The following is a 19,830-nucleotide window of genomic DNA, read 5'->3' as shown; positions in this document are numbered from 1 at the left end:
GAACTGTTATCAGACTTTGATATGGCGGACCAGGTAATCTGCTGAAAACGTCCAGTGATCCCGTCCATTTCAGCCCACTAATGGACATCTTGTGGCAGAAAATTTGGAGAAAATTAGGAGAAAATTAACCCTTGGAATAGTGAATAATGGCCTCCATCAAGAAAAAAAAAAAAAAAGAAGCCAAGAAGACAGAAGAGAAGCAAGGACAGGGAGGAAGGTTTATGTAGACGCAGCACAGAGTCACTTCTAAATCATTAGACTCATTTTTAAATTGCACTTAGTTGTTTCGTAAGTAGCCTCATAATAAAGCAGGATAATATCCACTGTCATTCATTATAGTGAAATAAACCCTGGAAAATGTAGAACATTAAACACATTGAATAAAATGCGTATTTAAGAATAATCCAAAGTATTTACTGTTATACTTTTCCAGCTATTGGGTGTTTTTTTTTTTAAACCGTTATTGTAGATGTTGTGCATGTTTCACCAACTTCCAAAGCAAAGGGGACAAAAGTGCCGGTTTGTTCCTCCTGCAGGCATCAAATATTCAGAAGGCCTCTTTACCACAAACACACACACATACAAAAGATTACCAGCTTCCCTTGTTTCCATTTCCCACTCAATCCCTGTCATTTTCTTTTTTTTCCCTCTCTCTCTCTTTGTACCATTTTCATTCTTTCTCCTATTTTTTTGAAGGTAAACACAGTGACTCATGAAAGGGAGATAAACGTATGGAGGAGAGAGAGAGTGCAATAGCAACACAGACATAAAGAAAGAAAAACAAGGAAGTGTTTTTTCCTTCTTCTTCTTCTTCTGTGTATTTTGCAGAAAGGTGGGCCTCTGGTGTGTGACAAGCTGTGATTAGAGCGGTGGGCTGATGCACTGCTCTGACAACTGTCAGGGACAAACATACAATCATCGTATTAGAGCGACTACTCTGTGCTTCTTCTCTCTGTGCCGTTTGCACTCCTTCACTCCCGTGTTTCTCTGCGCGCTCGTACTCTTTTATTACATACAATCTTTGTGCGATTGCCTCGCGAGTCGGAGCCATAAACACAACATGATCCTCGAACGACTCCCCACTGCCTGTGGGTTAAAGAAGAAGAAGACGACGAGGAGAGGCTACTCGTGTAGAAGTTTACAATCAATTCAAGCTTTTTAAGGTTCTGTTACACTGCAACTTAGATCCTCCAAATGTGTCCTTCCATCTGCAGGCAATGCAGGATCTATGTCTGTGTCGGAATGAATATACAGGATGTGAATTTTGAAAGATCAACTGCTTTCATTTATCTTATTTCCACTTTGTTACTTCTCTTAAGAGCACACAGAAAACGCATTTTACACTTCTTGGTGTGGAGGAATTAGAAACGTAACACTGTCCTGACATTGTTTTATAACCAAATTCCTCCTCGGAAAAAAAAAAAAAAAAGAAGAAGAGAAGTGAAGTGAACAATAAGAGTAAGAGACGAAATAAGCGAGAGGAAAGCTGTGGAGACAGAGAAGGGAGAAGTGCTGACAGTGTAGCTACTGCGGGTTGGCTAATACCTTTCCATCACACCCAGCATTGTACTCTGGATGCTGATAAGAACACACAGTCCAATAAGCAAAAAGAAAAAAAAAGAAAAGAAAGAGAGAAAACCTTACACAATTCTATCTAGATGATACAGCAATGCTCTGGGATGAGAGGGAATTGAAGGAGGGAAGGAAGGAAAATACAATGAATGAAAGAGTGGGGTAAATGGGGATTAGAGGTGAAGGAAGAAAAAAATATTTCTTTACATTTCCATCCTTAAATTAAATTATTTTATAAATAGAGGAGAGTGAATTGCCTTTTTTTTTTCTTGTCAATTTTACTCTCAATTCAATTTGTGGAAGGTTGTTGAACTGCATGTCATACTATATATGCACTAGACTATGCACGACATAGTTGTTAAAGATCTACTTAACCCCACGTGTTTTCTACTTTTTATGGGATATTCTGTGTGTCATTTTGAGGCTAATTTAATCAAATCTGTCATTTTAAGTCTGTGAGAGAGTGAGTTCTACTTCTCACTTGATTTAAAATGTACGTAAACGCTTTGCTTTCATGGTCTTCATCACTAGTTTCAGCATTGACGTCCATTTGGAGTCCGAGGGTTTTATTGTCAATTCACTACATGCACAAGACAAACAGAGGAATTCCTCTCGCACCTAGTACTTCAGTGCCATTCAATTACACAAACTAAATTAGAATAACTAAGCATAAGAGAAGTCAAATATAGTCATGGATACTGTGATATAGGTGCATGGTTGCAGGTGTAGTTGGACAATAAGTGGACAAATCCTCTCAGTCAGTCCTTTCTGGTTTCAAAAACAAAGCTGCAAGCTGCTACATACTAAACACGAGGCTTCACAACTGAGTGACGTTCGAATAGATCGCCACTTGATTTTATGTGCAGTGAATAAAGTATTTATAGGCTACAGTCGGAAAAAAAAACAGCACAGGATTGATAAAAAAAAAAAAAACAATAATATGTGTTGCTGTGTTGTGTTTGGCTCCATACACCTGCAGTTTGCAGATGATTACAGTTGTTTCCAGGCACAAAAATAACTTAAGTACAAGATAAAAACTCACGCAGCGACAGTCAATCTAAACCACTTTGCCTCCTACGGAGACCTCGTCCTCCTCCTCGCTCTCTTCGGGTCTAAATCGCTCCTTCTCCCTCTTTCATTTCTACTTCTCACTCTCACACACATTCTGTCACTGCTTCTCCACACACACACACACACACAGAGACACACATGCACACACACCAGGGAGCAGATCAATTGTTACAGTGTTAGTCGGGCAGGAAACCTGTAATTCACTTCATTGGCTGCAGAATAAACCCCTGATTACATACAATCAATGTGATAATGTCTAAAACACATTCTGCCCAATGGGCTGTTAGGCTGTAAAGACCAGCAGAGGAGAGGAAACAGGAGACCTGTGTGTGTGTGTGTGTGTTTATGTGTGACTGTATTACCACAATATCTTCTGCTAAGTATGAATGTTAATGTGAGGGAGTAACACATTTCAAATCTTTGCCGAGCACCACACACACACAGATGTAAACCAAGACTATTCAATAACAAGAAATTTAGACAGACCAGACATCAAAATGTGAACATAAAAACATAATAAATGAACTAGTAATACAATGATTTCGGTCATACCTGTCCTTTGCACGTGCATAAAATCAAAAAAGGTGCACCTTATTAGCTCTAAAGTTGTTCCTCTTTGAAAGTGCATCTCAAAGTGCCTTTAACACAATACAAAATAACTAACACTGATTCAATCAAATCTGTCAGACTACTGTAGGAATCTTTGAGGGACAGTGAAATGTTTTTCTCTCATTATTTCAGGTGGAACTACAGGCTGGGCCACTAAGAAGTTTGTTATGGGCCGCATGTGGACCACGGGCCACTATTTGAATTGACTAGATGTAAACTATGGGAGGTATGCAGTTTATTTGCATTAACCCTTTAACATCTAAGTATCAAAAATATGTCCAAAAACAGGCCACAATATTGACACTACGTACAGATGTTTTCTCCACTTTCTCCCTTTCGGGTGACAAAGACGCCGATTCACCGTCTTCCTCCAACAACGCGAGTGAAATTACCGTAATAACCACATGCTGGAATTGACGTGCAACTTCTCAGCTTTTCCGAAACTGTCAATTAAAGGGTCAATGCATCACCACTGGGAGAATTAGGAAATATCCCTGAAGAGCTAACACATGACAGGAATAAGGATCCATATTATTTATGTGTACTGTATGAGGTCTGGGAGAAGTTTCTAGTCCTGACATTTGACGAAGAGTTCATTTTTTTCCCCCTCTCAAATCCTGTACGTGGTCCGCATGGCTCGGTAAAGTAAGTGCAGTGTTTAGGTGGAAAAGATATGAAGAGGTTGAGCTTGTTCAGGGAGAGCAAAAAAAAAAAAAAAAAAGTAAGGCAGTGCACTGCTCACCCTGCGTGTGCACACGTGTGTGTGTGTGTGTGTCAGATGGGAATCTTGATGATTTAGGTCATTTTCTCGCAGAGCAGTGGCTGATAAGTGTGTTGCTGCCAGCCACTATCTTTGTCACCATGTCTCTCTCTCTCTGTACCTCTCTCTTTGTCTCTCTCTCTCTTTCTGTCTCCCCTTATCTGCTGTGTGTCATTGTATTTGTAAGGGTGGTTGTCTATTGTAAGAATAGTGCTTCAAACCTTTAAAATGGCTCAAATCTGTGCACACGTGTGTGTGTGTGTGTGTGTGTGTGTGTGTGTGTCGTCGTGCATCATCATCGGGATCACGGGTTAACATAAATACTCGTATAATTACGTCCCGTTGGTTTATTAATCAGATTTGTTCGATGAATAAACAAATAGCATATGTCTGCAAATTGGATGTACATATATTCCAGTTCTATTTTGAGGCTTTGGCAGCAACTAAACTGCATAGCATGTACTTGTGGTGACCTCCAGCCTTTTACTGGAAAGGCTGAGGAGTGGAAATCAATGAAATTACTCAATGCATCCTCTTGTTTAGGTAAAACCTTACATGGGGAGATCCTGCATGTGGTGGCAAATGTGAGAATATATTCGGGGAAAGCATTGTATGTATTTGTTTAAATAATAAGTCTGATGTCATGTGAGTGATCGCACGTTTCATTCATGGAATAGGTGGGAAGTGGCAGTGGAATAAGGGATATAAATTGTGGGGTGGCTCCTTTATAAAAGAAAGGTCATTGATCAAGGTGAGTGTGTGTGTGTGCGTGTGTGAATAAGAAGTGTTATCGCAAAGCATTAGGGGTCTTCCAAACACTTACTTCCAAACACTTACACCCACACACACACACACACACACACACACACACACACACACACACACACACACACACACACACACACACACACACACACACACACACACACACACACACACACACACACACACACACACACACACACACACACCTTAGTGCAGCAATTCCTCTCTGACAGTCTAAACCAAAACCTTAACCTCACCACAATTCAAATCTGAGCCCTTAACTTCAGTTCCTCAGAAAAGAGATTCTGCCTCATCAGGACTAGGTTTTGGTCTCAACGAGGACTACTGGTCCTGACAAGATCAGTGTTTAAGGTCCTAAAAGAGGCAACTATTACCGGCACATACACACACACAGACATATAGACCTGGATAACGTGCTATATCAAATGAAATTGCACGGACATAATAATAATAATAATAATAAAATAAAAGTGTTTTAAAAATCGGATTAGAAACGCATTTTATTATAAGCAGATGCTGAAAGAGGATTTCCACTCCAGAAAAATATGACAGGGCTTTCAGATGTGACACAGACGGAAGGAAGGTAACGCGAGGGGAGGAAGAAGAGAGGAGACTCGAGTGAGTTGAGCGTCAAAAGCTGCATTCTTTAAGCAGATCAGATTTGGGGGGAAATTGGGCTGTCACTACAGGATTGTGATGATTTACACTTATCTGTCACAAGGAGTGGGGGAGGGGGGGGGGGCACACAGGCAGAGTATGTACAATAAGCACGTGTAGATATTGAGGTTCACTTCACTCCCGCTCATTTCACTTAAGCCGTCAATATTCCGCGAATAGAAACGCACGGAAATAGGGAGAGGGGACATTTTTACGTCGGCTGAAAAGTAACGATCGGCATTTATTACACCTTGCTTACACTTGTGTTGCAGAACAAATTCAATTTATAGCTTATGTCTTATTCTTCCCTGAATATATCACACACACACAAAAAAACAAACAAGCGCTGTAGACATTTTTACTACAGCAAGTTTTTAAGCTGAATCTCTGTGTGTGTGTGTGTGTGTGTGTGTGTGTGTTGTCACTTCAGCTGCTGTTGACACTGTGTCCCCTCTGCCTCCTCCACTGATCCCCCCCCCTCCCCTCCCCTCCCCTCACTGCTGGCTGATGCACCTTACAGCCGTGCTCCTGGACCATCTGTTGGGGAATCTAATTCACATCCAGTCATAATCAGGTTTTGCTGGAGTGCCCACTTTCTCTGTCTCCATCTCTCTCGCCGTCCATCTCCGTCTCTTTTTGAGCTGCTTTTGGATTTCATATTCAATCCTTTTATCTTTTTTAAAAAAAAAAACCTATTCAGAATAATATGAGTCTATATCATGTGGGTGATTTTAACAGGATGTTATCTGGCAGTAAATATTACACATATGTCCGCGTCTCTATTCCCTCCCATGCATTTTCATACAGAGAGAATGAATTAATCTAGTTTTGTTTGCTCTTTTCACCCTCATTTCCATGACTTGTCTTATGTGTGTAATCATATTTTATTAAACATAATACAGTTCTTTACTCATGTTTTTCCTGATTTATTTAACTTTAAGAGTCAATCTTTTCAAGCTGCGTAATTTGAGTGCATTTAATGAAGCATTTTTATTTATTTTTTTAAATTATGAACATTTTTGAGGAATAATAAGTGCAATTTTAACAAAAGTATACATTAGTTCACCATCTACACTATGATCTAAGGCTGGAACTAAGGATTATTTTCATAATCGATTAATCTGTCCAGTATTTATCGAGTAATAGTTTGGTCCATAGCAGAAAATGTTGATCACCTGAAAATGATGATGTTCTCAAATGTCTTGTTTTTGTCCACAAGCCAAAAATGATTCAGTTTGAATGATTTCTTTATTTTATGGAGAAAAGAAACCAGAAAATATTCACATTTAAGAATCTGAAAAAATCAGAAATCTCATCTTAATAATGAGAAAACCCTTAAACCTATTACCAGTGGGACAGATTGGACCTACTGGTGGTCCAGTTCTGGCCCGCGGGCCGTACGTTTGACACCGATGGTTTAAATTCTGCATCTGCTTTAACACCCAAATGACAAAGTTGTATGGTAAATTAATCAATAAGCTTCAACGTGAGACTGTAGGAATCGACAAAACTGTGGATGTTTATGTGTGTGTGTGTGTGTGTGTGTGTGCAGTATTTGTATGTGTTTTTTTCCATGAGTGAGAGTAAGTTGAGTTGAGGTGAAAGGGGGTGGAAGTTAATGAGAGGTGAGTGTCTGAAACCCTCTTTCTCTCTCTCTCTCTCTCTCTACTCCCACAGTAATCCTCTTCTATAAATCTGCAATCCAATCAGCGTTGTCCACACACACACACACGGACACACATATGCATGCACACACCGCACACACACACCTAGCACACACTTTGTTGTAAACTGAACCCAATGTAATCATAATGATAAAGCAGATTGCCTTAACACACAGATGGGCCTCCCAACAGCTCTGTGTGTGTGTGTGTGTGTTCAAACACCACCCTGGCTGCCTGACATTAATCACATTCCCATGGTTTGATGGCCTAAATAAAAAAGAAGGAATAATATTGTTGCTGTCCAATGAAAGCTGCAGATCCAAACATAAACCAGGAATTTATTCAAAACCCAAGCGCACAAGTTTGCATGTGAGGGGGAAAAAGGCTCTGGGTTTTTCATGTTTTCATATGAAACTATTAAGAATTTGTTTTTTAATTATACAAGTTTTTTGCATCTCTTTTCTTTTTAATTTTTTTTCTTCTTTTATTGTGAAGTACTTTGAGCTGCAATCAAAAAAATAAATAAATATTATTGCTATTATTTGTGAGGGTGCATGAAAAAAAAGTGTGTGAATGGATGAATTTAGGCTCCATTTACAAATGCAACTTCAGATTTAGTTCGGCCTTATGCTAGAATCCAGATCATTATCCAAATTACACCCGCTAAATACTCCATATGTGCCTTTTCCCCAGAGAAATGCATAAATATAAGCACACAGATGGACAAACTAAACACGATAAACAAACAGAAATGAAAAGACAAATTCATTAACTTTGACTGGGACGCTTGAAGTGAACAGAGTTCCTGTTGTTGGCAACATTTCTCTTACTAAGCTGTGTAAATGGCCTATGACTGCATATTATTCATGAATGCTTCTCAATTGTAAACAATTCATGTTTTTTTACTGTAATTTCTGTATCGCTGCAGCTCAGACAGAATTCTGAGCCGGCAAACTTCAGTAGAGATGGTTATTATCTGCCAAAGGAGGAAATACTGTGGTCTGTTAAGACACTTGGATTAACTATTACACTATCAAGTGTAGTTGTCTCTCACTTGGGGGAAACAAAAACTTTAATTGAGGCAGTGGGGGATACAAGTGGAAATTTGTGACTTCAAGACATGGCGTGACGCCGTCGTGACTGGACCTCCTCTGGCTACACAGACACACACACACACACACACACACACACACACACACACACACACACACACACACACACACACACACACACACACACACACACACACACACACACACACACACACACACACACACACACAGTACTAGCGATGCTGTTGTGGTGATTGGCTCAAAGTCTGTGTGAGAATGGTTTGCCAGACCACTAATTGGCTTGACCCAGACTAACCCTGAAATCCTATTGGGCTAAGATTTTTCAGTCTGCACACATAATACACACACTCTCGCACCCAAACACACACACACACAACCAAAATGTAAGAACTTTGCAAAAAAAAAAAAAAAAAAAATCCTAACAATGCACCGATCAATAGAGTGTTCTAATAGGCCAGACAGTAATATAATAAAGGATAGTTATCCTCATTAAGATAATCATGTAAGCTGCAGAGGTCGTTCAGCATTCAGTACAACACGCGCAACGGAGAATGAAAAGACCATCGCTGAAAAGTAAAGATGAGTTAATCTAATATCAGTTGTAAAAGTTCCTCGTCCCAAAGCCCTGAGATGACGATACGACAGATTTAATACAAACACTGAGCCGTCACTTGTTCATTTTGGTGAAATAAGGCTACATATCATGCTAAATACAAAACACTTGCAATTATAGTTTGGAAATCAGTGCATGTCTTTTTCCCCAATTCTTTCTTCTCGTAATTCCAACAAAACATGTCACTGCTACAGTACCTGAGGATTGTGGTCTTGAATGATTCAAATATTATGGCTAATAATCAAAATCTCTTCTGAAAGGAAATTGATTTTTACGTCAGGAACCACACTGTAAAGTTCAATAATCCAAACGGTTTCTTTAACAAAAAAAACAACCCTCAAAGATCAGTGAGAGAGAAACTGTTTTTCCTGCCGTTTGAACATGAAACAAGCTCAATATTTATATCAGATCACGTTCGACAAATGTCTGCAGAGCTTTAGTTTAGACGACTCAGGGGAAACTACATTTAATAGTAAAAGAGACTTCAACCAAAATCTACGATTTAAAAGCCTCCGTACGGAAAAGCATTTACATTTCCTTAAGTGTCCTTCAGCTGAGTAAGAGTTCCCTCTTTTCTATAATATTCTGCTGACACTGTAAGAATATAAAAGAAATTCAAAGCAGCTACAGGTAAACAAAAAGTGATGGCACAATAAACAATATTATCGCTTAGAGGGATTAAAAACATCCATATTTCACGTGGAAAAATCCTGCCAACACACAGTGTTTGTGATGCATTTTTTAACATGTATGGGGAGACGCATCTTTCCTCCTTCATTTATCATCTATGATCTTATTAAATTATCATTTTAAAATATGTATCGCGTCTGCAAGGCTGCACCGGTTTAAGAATCTCAAAACATGGGTTTTAATATACATATTTTTTTAGTCATAGCAATAATTTTGGTTATTTGATACAAGTGTGACGTTAACTTTTGAAATTGTGCCATGATTAGAAGCACATAACAAAAATAATCCTGATAATAAAACATCTAAATAGTGCAGTTTTGAGTTGTAACATGTGCCTTTTGCACACGGTGACACTAATAGAGCAGCTTATTTTAAACACACAGACAAAAGAAGATCCCCTCACAATAGCAGGCAGGTTCCTTCTGTCTCCAACACACTGACCACATTAAACACCGGCTTCTGGAGTCTCACAGTTCTTCCCTCTTCTTTCCCCTTTTCATGTGAGCTTTATAGAGGTCAAATGAGGCTTTTGTGTAAAAGCAGAATCATTTATTCTTTTCCTCCTTTCACAATCTCTCGCTCTGCGCCTCTTTTTCCTCTACAAGCCCTCGCGGTCGTCAAAATTTGGAGTCTTACCTGGGGTTGTAGAGGGCATGTGCGTCTCTCATGTGGTTGACCTCCACTGGATCGTAGTTCTGGTGCATCCTCCAGGCGCCGGCGCCACATTTACCAAAAGTCGACTTGGAGTTGTCTTCGCTGCTGCTGTTCACCAATGGGCCCTTCGATAAGTTCATTCTGTGGACAGAGGGAGGGAGGGAGGGAGGAGAGAGAAAGAGAGGGACGGCAGTGAAAATACAGCAAGTGGAACGAAACATTTAGTAGAAACTAATTTAGCAGCTTTTTTGAAAGATGCTCAGGAGAGTTTGACGAATACTGTGAAGTAAAACTGTTTAAAATAAGATAATCATGTGTTCATATGAAGACAAAGTAAAGGCTAGTAAAGATTCATTATCTACACATTAAATTCATTAAAAACAATAGTAAAGAAGCACAATTTACAATAAATGTAGTGGTGCAAAAATAAACTGGATGAAAAATTAAAGATGACCACACACTCACACACTCATTCAAACTAAATTTGTCCCGCAGTCCATTAAAAAAGTTTCAGACTTTTCCTCAGGAGTGTCATTTATGCTAAGTTTAATGTCAGAGCACTTTCACCAGATTTAGTCTCAGGGTAAAAAAAAAAAAAAAAAAAGTCGGCGAGAATATAAAAGTAAAAGCACCAGCGGAGGAGGGACCTGTTATCAGTCAATCAAACCAAGCACCGTCGTCAGGGGAGGGAAGAGCTGTTCCTGAAGTGATAAGGTCACCGCAGGGCCACGGAATCAAAAACTGTCCACTTCAAAACAAAAGAGAGGAAAATTTAACTACAGGAAAGTCAGAGAGCGAGAAGAAAGGGACATTGGCCGTATAGTTGATGTAAAAGAGAAGAGAAGGCAGCGTTTGTAATAAAAGTGGCTGTCCTACATTTAAACAAAACAAGACGTTTTACCCAATGAATCGAGTACAAAAGTGATCCTGCTAAAAATCATTTAAATGCACAAAAGATGCCTGAATCATCCATGCTCTTTGCATTTTGAATATATTCATATTTGTTTTTTTATGTCTTTGCATTGGACAATAATTATTATTCCTGCTTCCTGTAAAATTAAATGAATAAACCCTTTTTAACCATAAAAGGACTTGTAAAATGTTTTTTTTTTTAACTCAGAATAACTTCCAATATTACAACTTAAAATGAAGAAAAACCAAAAGGTTTATTTAGGAAAACATTTCAGTGAACAACAGATTTTGCGTAGTAAATTTGAAATTGGAGCAGTCAGCAACAGAGACGCTGATTCTCTGTCTTCCTGAAACGACCACTCGTTGGCGTTGATGTGCAACTTCTCCGCTTTCACAAACCGTTGGAATTTTTACGATAGCACAAACCGTCGTGCAACTGCAACGGTGACACGGAGTTGCGCTTGTGCCGACGTGCCGTCGGCGTTAAGCTCGGTGTTAAAGGGTTAAAAATAGTAGTGATATTTTAAATTAAATCATGGTATTTTTCTATTACAATTTGGGTTTTCCCCCGTGTTTACTTCATTCCATCATGTGACTTGTGACGTGTTACACAACAAACATCCCCACAGCTCACTGTGAGCGTTAAGGAGACGGTCAGGTGGACACAGACAGGTAGACGGACCAATCACAGCCCTGTCGGCCGTCTCTTTGTCCTCAGAGTTGCTCCAGCAGTGAGAGGTGAAGGGTGGAAGGTTGGAGGGTGGAGGGGCCAGCCTGTGTGCCATGTAGGTTTTAGTTCCACTCTGATGAATAGGAGGAATCGATATCACGCTGCTGCTGCTGCCGCTGCTGCTTCAGACACTTATTGGCTTTGGTTGCAGTGACACAGTTCTATATAGACAGGCAACACTTAATACTGCTTTTTTTTTTATTGGGGAGTGTCCTGGTATTACACTGAACGGAGGTTCATCCAATTCCTGATTCCAGATTTATCGCATCGACACGTGTTTTCATTACGTTTGAGTTTCTGGCTTCTTCTTTCTGTAATCTTGTAACCTTTTCTGCTGAAGGCACGTGGACCAATCAGCAGCTGCCCTGTCTCTGAACTGCTCTGGTCAAACTCTCCCGTCACGGGGAACCGGATTCCTTTACGTGAACAGGTTAATGTATGTAAACGGAGTCTGGACGAGTCGCTGAGGTCTATTTCTCTCGATTAACACGCTGAAAGGTTGCTTTTTTCTGACAAGTTTGGACATAAAATACTTCACAATAAAAGCCTTTGATTTTTCCTGCTATCACCCCCTTCAGTCTGTACTGTGCATTAACCCAATTTCTCACACTGTCGGGGATTACAGAGAGATTTAAGTTTTATTCCTTTATACCTTATGGCAAGGTCATCGGATATTTCTTTATTTTATTATCAATATTATTATTTTCATAAGATTATTTTTTAAATAAATGTGTTCAAATAAAAGGCATCAACATTGCAGCACAGAGAACGCATACTACATAAATGCCTATATTTATGTTTATATTAAACAATATCTATATTTTAAGGAATCTTCTACAGCATCAGAGGGGTGAGCGCATAAAAATAAACAGCTCCGGTCATAACTATTTATGTATGCTTACAAAATAAATGGAGAGAATAAAGAAGAGGAGTGTTCAACTATGTGATTCTTCCTATTTCACGCTGCTGTCAGGACCTGTAAGTGACAACACGCACGCACACACTGGTGTGAATGTGTGTGTGTGTGTGTGTGTGTGTAAAGGTAGGGAGATGGTGAGTGTCTCTCTGATGCTCAGTGACTCGCTCATGTGTTGCTGGTCCATCTGTGAACAGAAGGACCATGACGCAGTACGTGTGTGTGTGTGTGTGTGTGTGTGTGTGTGTGTGTGCGCGCGTATGTGTGTGTGTGTGTGCACCTATTCACATGCAAGTGTGTGTGTGTGTGTGTGTGTGTGTGTGTGTGACATGGTGATGCAGTGATTGATGAGACAGTTGCCATTCTTGCTAATAAAAATGCACCTATCCCTAAAAAGAGCAAATGCCACAACACACACACACACACACACACACACAGGGATGCAGCTTCCCTTCTTAATTACCTCCCTGATCAAGGCAGGGTGACAACTTCCACTCGAATACATCATTAAAAATCATAAATAAGGGTTGATAAATATGTATAGTTTCATAAATTATGTGAAATATAAAAGAAGAGCTGAAATTATACAGGATAATGGCAATAGTAGAGCTTAAGCACTTAGTTTCTGCTAAAGAGTAACACAAACTAAGAGAAAATCTTTCAATTCTACCCCTTAAAAAACATTTTTTCCTCATGATATCATGAACGATTACTTTACAGACGGCCTGCATGATTAGACATTAAAGATCGTTGCTTAAAATGTAAATGTGGGACTACATTTTTTTTCTCCGTCTGCAGGATGCACATCAGGGCAGGTGCGACTGCGACACAACCTCATGTGTGTGTGTGGGCTTGTGAGTGTCCGAGAGAATGTGGACGGGTACGTGCGCGTGCGTGCACATGTTAGCATTAGTGTTAGCGACGGGAGCTGTTAGCGGGGCAAGCGGCAGATGGGCTGTCGGCCTTAATAGGGACTGAGCGGATGCAGAAAGGTGACAGCTCCGAGAGGGAGGGGCATGTGCGGTGTGTGGGATGAAGGTAAAAAAAAAAGGAAAAAAAAGTGGTGTAGGAAAAGAGGAGGAAACAAATTCTTATACTGTGTACAAGAAGACGCCCGTTGTTATTAATAAGTGTTATAAAAATTAAAGCGTTTATTGCGTGCAACATAAGTTCACATTTGTCGGCACACGTGAAAAAAAAACATTTTATTGTATTTCACGTGTTTAAGAGCTAATTTGTGCACCGTGTCTTCAAATATGTTTTAATCAATTTACATCTACGTCTTGTTTTTAACAATGTGAGTGTACACCAGTGCTGCATCATCGTTAACACAGAAACAAGGGCCTCACAGGAAATAGTAAACTACTTCATGATATATAAGAAAACTGCTATAATGTTGCTAATCTGCTTTAATAAACTATATTTAAGGTATCTGATGTGTAATTTTGATCCTATAAAAATGTATTAAAGTTGGGTAGTTATAAAGCAAATATACAGATATATAATATGACATGTACACATGGTGTAACTATGCAGGGCTTTCATCATCATTGCATTAATTTTCAGGCAAATAACTAATTTAGGATTTGTGTGACTGTATTTGTGAAGTACAGATGACAAAGTTGGAGAAAACAGCGACGAAGAAAAGAATAACGTATAGAGCGAGAGAGAGAGAGAGAGAGAGAGAGGTGGGCAGGGCCGTGGGGCTGTCATCCTCTCCTCATCAGGCACACACATGAAGCATGATGGGAGAATGAGAGGTGGAATATTTCACTGTCAGTTGCAAAGCGGCGCGGTCATTCATTTCTTTTCCGTCTTTGTCTCCAACGCTTTTCCTTCTGTTGTACCTTTCCGTTTTTGTCTGATACATTTCTTTTTCTCCCCCCCTCCCCTCCTTATCCCCTTTTCCCTTCACACACACACACACACACACACACACACTGCAAAGGACGGAAAACCTCTCATATTTGAACCTGCACATTATTCTCTCCATCCAGTTTAACTCATGCCCCCCCACACACACACGCATGCACACACGCACACACACACACACGCGCGCGCACACACAGACAGAGCACCTCTCCATCTAAATCTGTTCTATTGTGGCCCAGTCTCTGCTGTCTCCTCCTATTAGGAGTGAGAGGTAGCATTAGACGCCTTGAGCACGACATGACACACACACACACACACACACACACACACACACACACACACACACACACACACACACACACACACACACACACACACACACACACACACACACACACACACACACACACACACACACACACACACACACACACACACACACACACACACACACACACACACACACACACACACACACACACACACACACACACACACACACACACACACACACACACACACACACGAACAGAGAGTGAGATGCGTAAACCAGTCTCCCCTAATCTCACATACGGCGCAATAGTTTATCCAAATGAATACACACTTAAATTACAAAAAAAAAAAAGCCACAGTTGTGTGAGACACAAAAATTGGTATATTCTCTAAAATCAGACCCGTTTAACCACCTGTTAAAATTAAAATATTTTAATTCCACAGCTCTAAACGGAGAGAATAAAGAAAGATATATGATGTGTGACTTATGCAGCACATCAGTAATTGTGCACACAAAACCATTAATGATTTGATAGGGCGCACAACAACACCTACTGTGGTAATAACAAACGGAGGGTGTGTTGTGATGTATGGACGAGAGCGTGGACGCAAGAAAAGGTGGGATGAGGGATGAGAAGACACGAGCGGCGCTGCCTCTCACTGAATATCACTCTCTCTTCTTTCAGTCGGTGTGTTGGCATTTAATCACACACACACAGAGAGAAAGAGACACACACACACACACACAACTCTTTAACTGCCCATGTCACACACAACACACAGACACACACGGCACTGATGGGACTGATTAGAAATCGGAGAAATTTGCATCATCAAGACTCAACACACTCATGTCTGCAGCTTTGCATACAAGTGTGTTTGTGCGCGTTCATGCACAAATGAATATTTGACATAATGTGGCCACTGTTTTGTTTTTTTGGGAAGGAAATGCTTTTAAAAAAGTGTTTGAGTTGATAGCTGTGTGTGTGTGTGTGTGTGTGCGTTCATGCGTACATATGTGTCCAGTGGACCCCTAAGTGCTGGTGTCAGACAAAAGCAAAACCCCCCTCCCCTCCCCTGCTTCCTACATCTTGCTCTGTCGGTCCCTCTCATTGCATCCCTCACTCTTTACGGGACTGAATTACCAGTGGAACGCCCGGACCCTTCTCTCCCTCTCTCTCTCTCTCTCTCTCTCTCAGAGATAGAGAGAAAGAGAGAGAGAGAGGTCGCTGTATGCAGGAATGTGTGCGTTTCTGCGCGTCTTAGTGCGTGGACTTGCAATAAACCCACATACAACAAATGCCACGGGGACAGAGAAGCAAACACACACACACACACACACACAAAAAAACAGCACATCCTCTCGTAGGCCGGACACCAACGTGTGCGTCTCTCTCTCTGCACACACGTGCACGCACGCACACACACACACAATATATGGGCAGGCACGAACCAATGCGTGACAACAAACAGATGCAAATTGACACACACACACACACACGGCCAACAAATCAGTGTGGCACATATTGACATGCTTTGACAGATGAATTAAGTAAATGATTTTATAAGGAGATTAAAAGGATTTTAATTTACGCAATCTCTCTTTGCCTCCCCCCTCAACCTGCACCTGCCCCTCCCTCCCTCCCTTCAGTTCACTTTACCCCTCTCTCTCTCTCTCTCTCTCTCTCTCTCTCTCTCTCTCTGCTGATGATCTCCCTCGCTCGTGGCCTGAGACTGAGACAAAAATGTAAAAGGCCGAAAAAATAAAATGTTAAAAATTTGTTGTGTTCATTTTAAGAAGTGAGCGATTGTTTCCTTTTCATTGGAAAATTAAATCCACAGAGACATTATCACTGCCATTTAGAGGAGCTTGGGTATTATTATAATTTTTAAAAAAAAGGTGCAAAAGAAAGACTTATTTATAGCTGGAGCTTGAGCAGAAAAGGTCGGCCTGTACAAGTTTTTTTTCCATCAGCTCAGTTGATTTTATCACAGAGAGAAAAATGATCATTGTGAGGTTGAGGTCAGGCTGCAGAACCAAGTGAAACATTATGATCATCATCATCTTAATTCAACTGACAAAAAACACATTTGTTTAAATGTGTTTTTTGTATTTAGTGTGACGGATCAGAAACGTAACCAATTTTTTTCTTTCAAAACCGCCACTATTTACACGTCTATGTCAGTGACATAAAAAAAAAATAAGATAAATATAAAATTATTATTTTTGGACAATAATTCTCGTCCACTGCCTCGCTTCTCTTGGTCTTTCTGAACTCAAACCTTAGCCCTGATGTGGATGATGCTCACTGTGCGGCTCACGCCGCCTGCTTCCCTTCTTCATACCCACTGACAAACACCCCCACCACCACCACCACCACTAAAAATCAGAGAGGTCTCCGTCGAAAATACATCTTAATTATATGCAAATGTTATGTATATGGTGGCATGAGGGGGGAATGCAATTATGTAAACAGCTTAAGTGGCACTTGTTGTTATTATTATTATTGGTATGATCATTATCCCTAATATTTTAATTAGCGCAGAGGAGCAGTGTCTGAGAGAGCACAGGACGGGGGGGAGCCGAGCAAGCGGAAAAAAAGGAGAACGCTGGATCGGAGGGTGAGTGAATTCACTGATGATGAAGGTGTGAACGGACAGAGAATTCAAATATAAGTGAGGTTAAAAAAAACAGTCAGGTGAGAGTGTTTTATCCAAACCCTGGTCCTAACTTGTCACCGTCCTTTTCTTTTAATTCACAAATGAAAACCACAGTTAAACATTTCAAATTGGAGGTGCTGCCGCATCTTAAAATACCAGGGTTATGAGACTTTGCTCTGGACAGCCAGTCACAGGATTTGAGAAAACATCAGACTAAATAACGAAGGTCGTACTGAGGAAAAATGTGTTCTTTGGCTCAAAAACCTTAAACTTGACTTAACATATTAACACACGTACACATATTAATGCTCTATTACTTCTGTGGCTTCTTCTGAAAACACTGTCCCTTTCCGCTGTGTGTGTGTGTGTGTGTGTGTGTGTAGGTGAGACTGTCTCTGCATGCAAAAGACACCAGAGACAAAGGTGAGACAGCGTCAAAGGACACAACATTTTCCCCTGATGTCCTGTTCAGGAAACACATCAGTTTATCATCCTGAGCTCGCTTCTGGTTTGACTTCATCCTCTCTGTTCTGTCATTCAGTGTCGAGAATTCCAATTTTTATTTGTATTTCAATTTTTTTTTAATTAAGCCACTGAAAAAAAACAGATTTATTTTTTACTTCTGTTGCATATTTGCTGTTAAACTAATAAACAGAATAAAAAAAAAAAACACATTCAGCAATGTCAGTGCAATCAGTGGATTCCACCCACTGAATTCCACTCAGCCGTTTTATGCATTAATTTAAGAGTAAATATGTCCATTCTTTAAAATAAGACTTGGCTTTCTGTGATGTTGTATTTTCATCAAATCACTCACACATGCACAAACAATGCTGTCAAAATCAGTTTGAAACTCCTACACTTAAAAGAGCAAAGCGTTGGCAAAAGGAGCAGCTCAGCGGCAATCACACACTTGTGTGTGTGTGTGTTTGTGTGTGTGTTTGTGTGTGTAACTGTCTCTAATTCCTGTGCGGGGCCACACGCTGAGCTGTCCGTCTGAAATTCTACCTCCTCTGGCATTTAAGAGCACGGCTGTCCCCCCCTTTTCCTCCCCTCTGCTCTCTGATGGGCCTTTTCTCTCCATGAACGCCCTGTTACCTCACTGATTCTCTGCTCCACTGGACACACACTTAAAACACACACACACACACACACACACACACACACACACACACACACAGGTCTGTGAGTCTTCTTCGGACAATGTGTTGACTTCCATTCAGTTTGGACAGCCTAAACAAAAAAGCCCCTAACCATAAGCACTTAACCCTTTACCTTAACCTGATCACAATTTAAATGAGCCTTTAACTTTAAAAAAAAAACTCCTCAGAAATAAGATTTTGCCTTGTTAGGACCAGGTTTTGGTCTTATTGGACCATGAGGACTTCTAGTCCAGACAAGGTCAAGCCAGACAGGTCCTGAAGAAAGTATTCACACACACACACACACACACACACACACTGCCTTAGAGAGAGTGGTTAGTCATAACAACAGTTTGACTCAAAGTGAAACACTGCGTTATTAAAAAAAAAAAAAGAAAAAAAAAGTGAAGGATAACCTGCATGTGCACGTGCGTTATTAATGTGTTGTGTTATGTGTGTGCGCGAGCGCAGGTGTGTGTTGTGTGTGTATGCCTTGTTCCCGCAGGTGGAGGAAATTCCACTCCTGCGCTGCACTAACTGAGTCTGAGAGCGTCTGTCCGTTCACAGCGCGCACACGCACGCACGTACACACACACACACACACTGAGCGGAGCGCGTGCTACCTGACAGCAGAAACAACCTTGACATGGTGCCGGACACCTCCGCTGCATACCAGCACACACACACACACACACACACTGACACCGACACACACACGAACAACTACACAGACAAGTTGAGTGACGAACACAAAGATAAGCGGGAAAAAAAAAGGTAAACAAAAAAATTACCTACTCTTGTTCAGAGTGCATTAAAAAACACTCGGATAGCGGATGTCCTACCAAATCCATCGACGATACCGGGTCATTGTCAGGTCAACCTCCTCCAGAAAGAAACAAAAAATAAAGAAATGTTTTTCTTTTCTTTTAAAAAATATATATACAAAAGTTTAATCTCTTTCTTCTCTTCTTTTCCTCTTCCTCTCTCTCGCTCTCGGTCCTTTCGCTTGGAGGGAGCAACACAGTTACCGGGCTGTGTGTGTCTGCACTGTTCGGCTCTGCGTGTTGTGTGAAAGTGTGTGAGTGTGTGAGTGAGTGAGTGAGTGAGAGCCGGGCAGAGGGGGCTATGAGCGCGCGCACCGTCAGGCAGGCAGGCAGTTGGGATGGAAAGCTGCG

The 19,830-nt window shown here is 40.7% G+C and overlaps 1 protein-coding gene across 1 annotated transcript in view; it reads right to left on the bottom strand.

The window, feature by feature from the left end:
- Positions 1 to 19,506, bottom strand: part of esrrga (estrogen-related receptor gamma a) — a gene marked incomplete at both ends in the record, with an annotated part of 66,523 nt that extends 47,017 nt beyond the window's left edge. The window contains one exon of the mRNA XM_083900431.1: positions 19,451 to 19,506. Coding sequence (XP_083756557.1) covers positions 19,451 to 19,506 — 56 coding nt within the window. The remainder of the gene's footprint in view (positions 1 to 19,450) is intronic.
- Positions 19,507 to 19,830: the final 324 nt, after the last annotated feature.

The sequence above is a fragment of the Microchirus variegatus genome (assembly GCF_963457635.1).
Source record: "Microchirus variegatus genome assembly, chromosome: 14".
NCBI lineage: Eukaryota > Metazoa > Chordata > Actinopteri > Pleuronectiformes > Soleidae > Microchirus > Microchirus variegatus.
The sequence above is the reverse complement of the archived record's forward strand: the minus strand, read 5'-3'. Positions and strand labels throughout refer to the sequence as shown.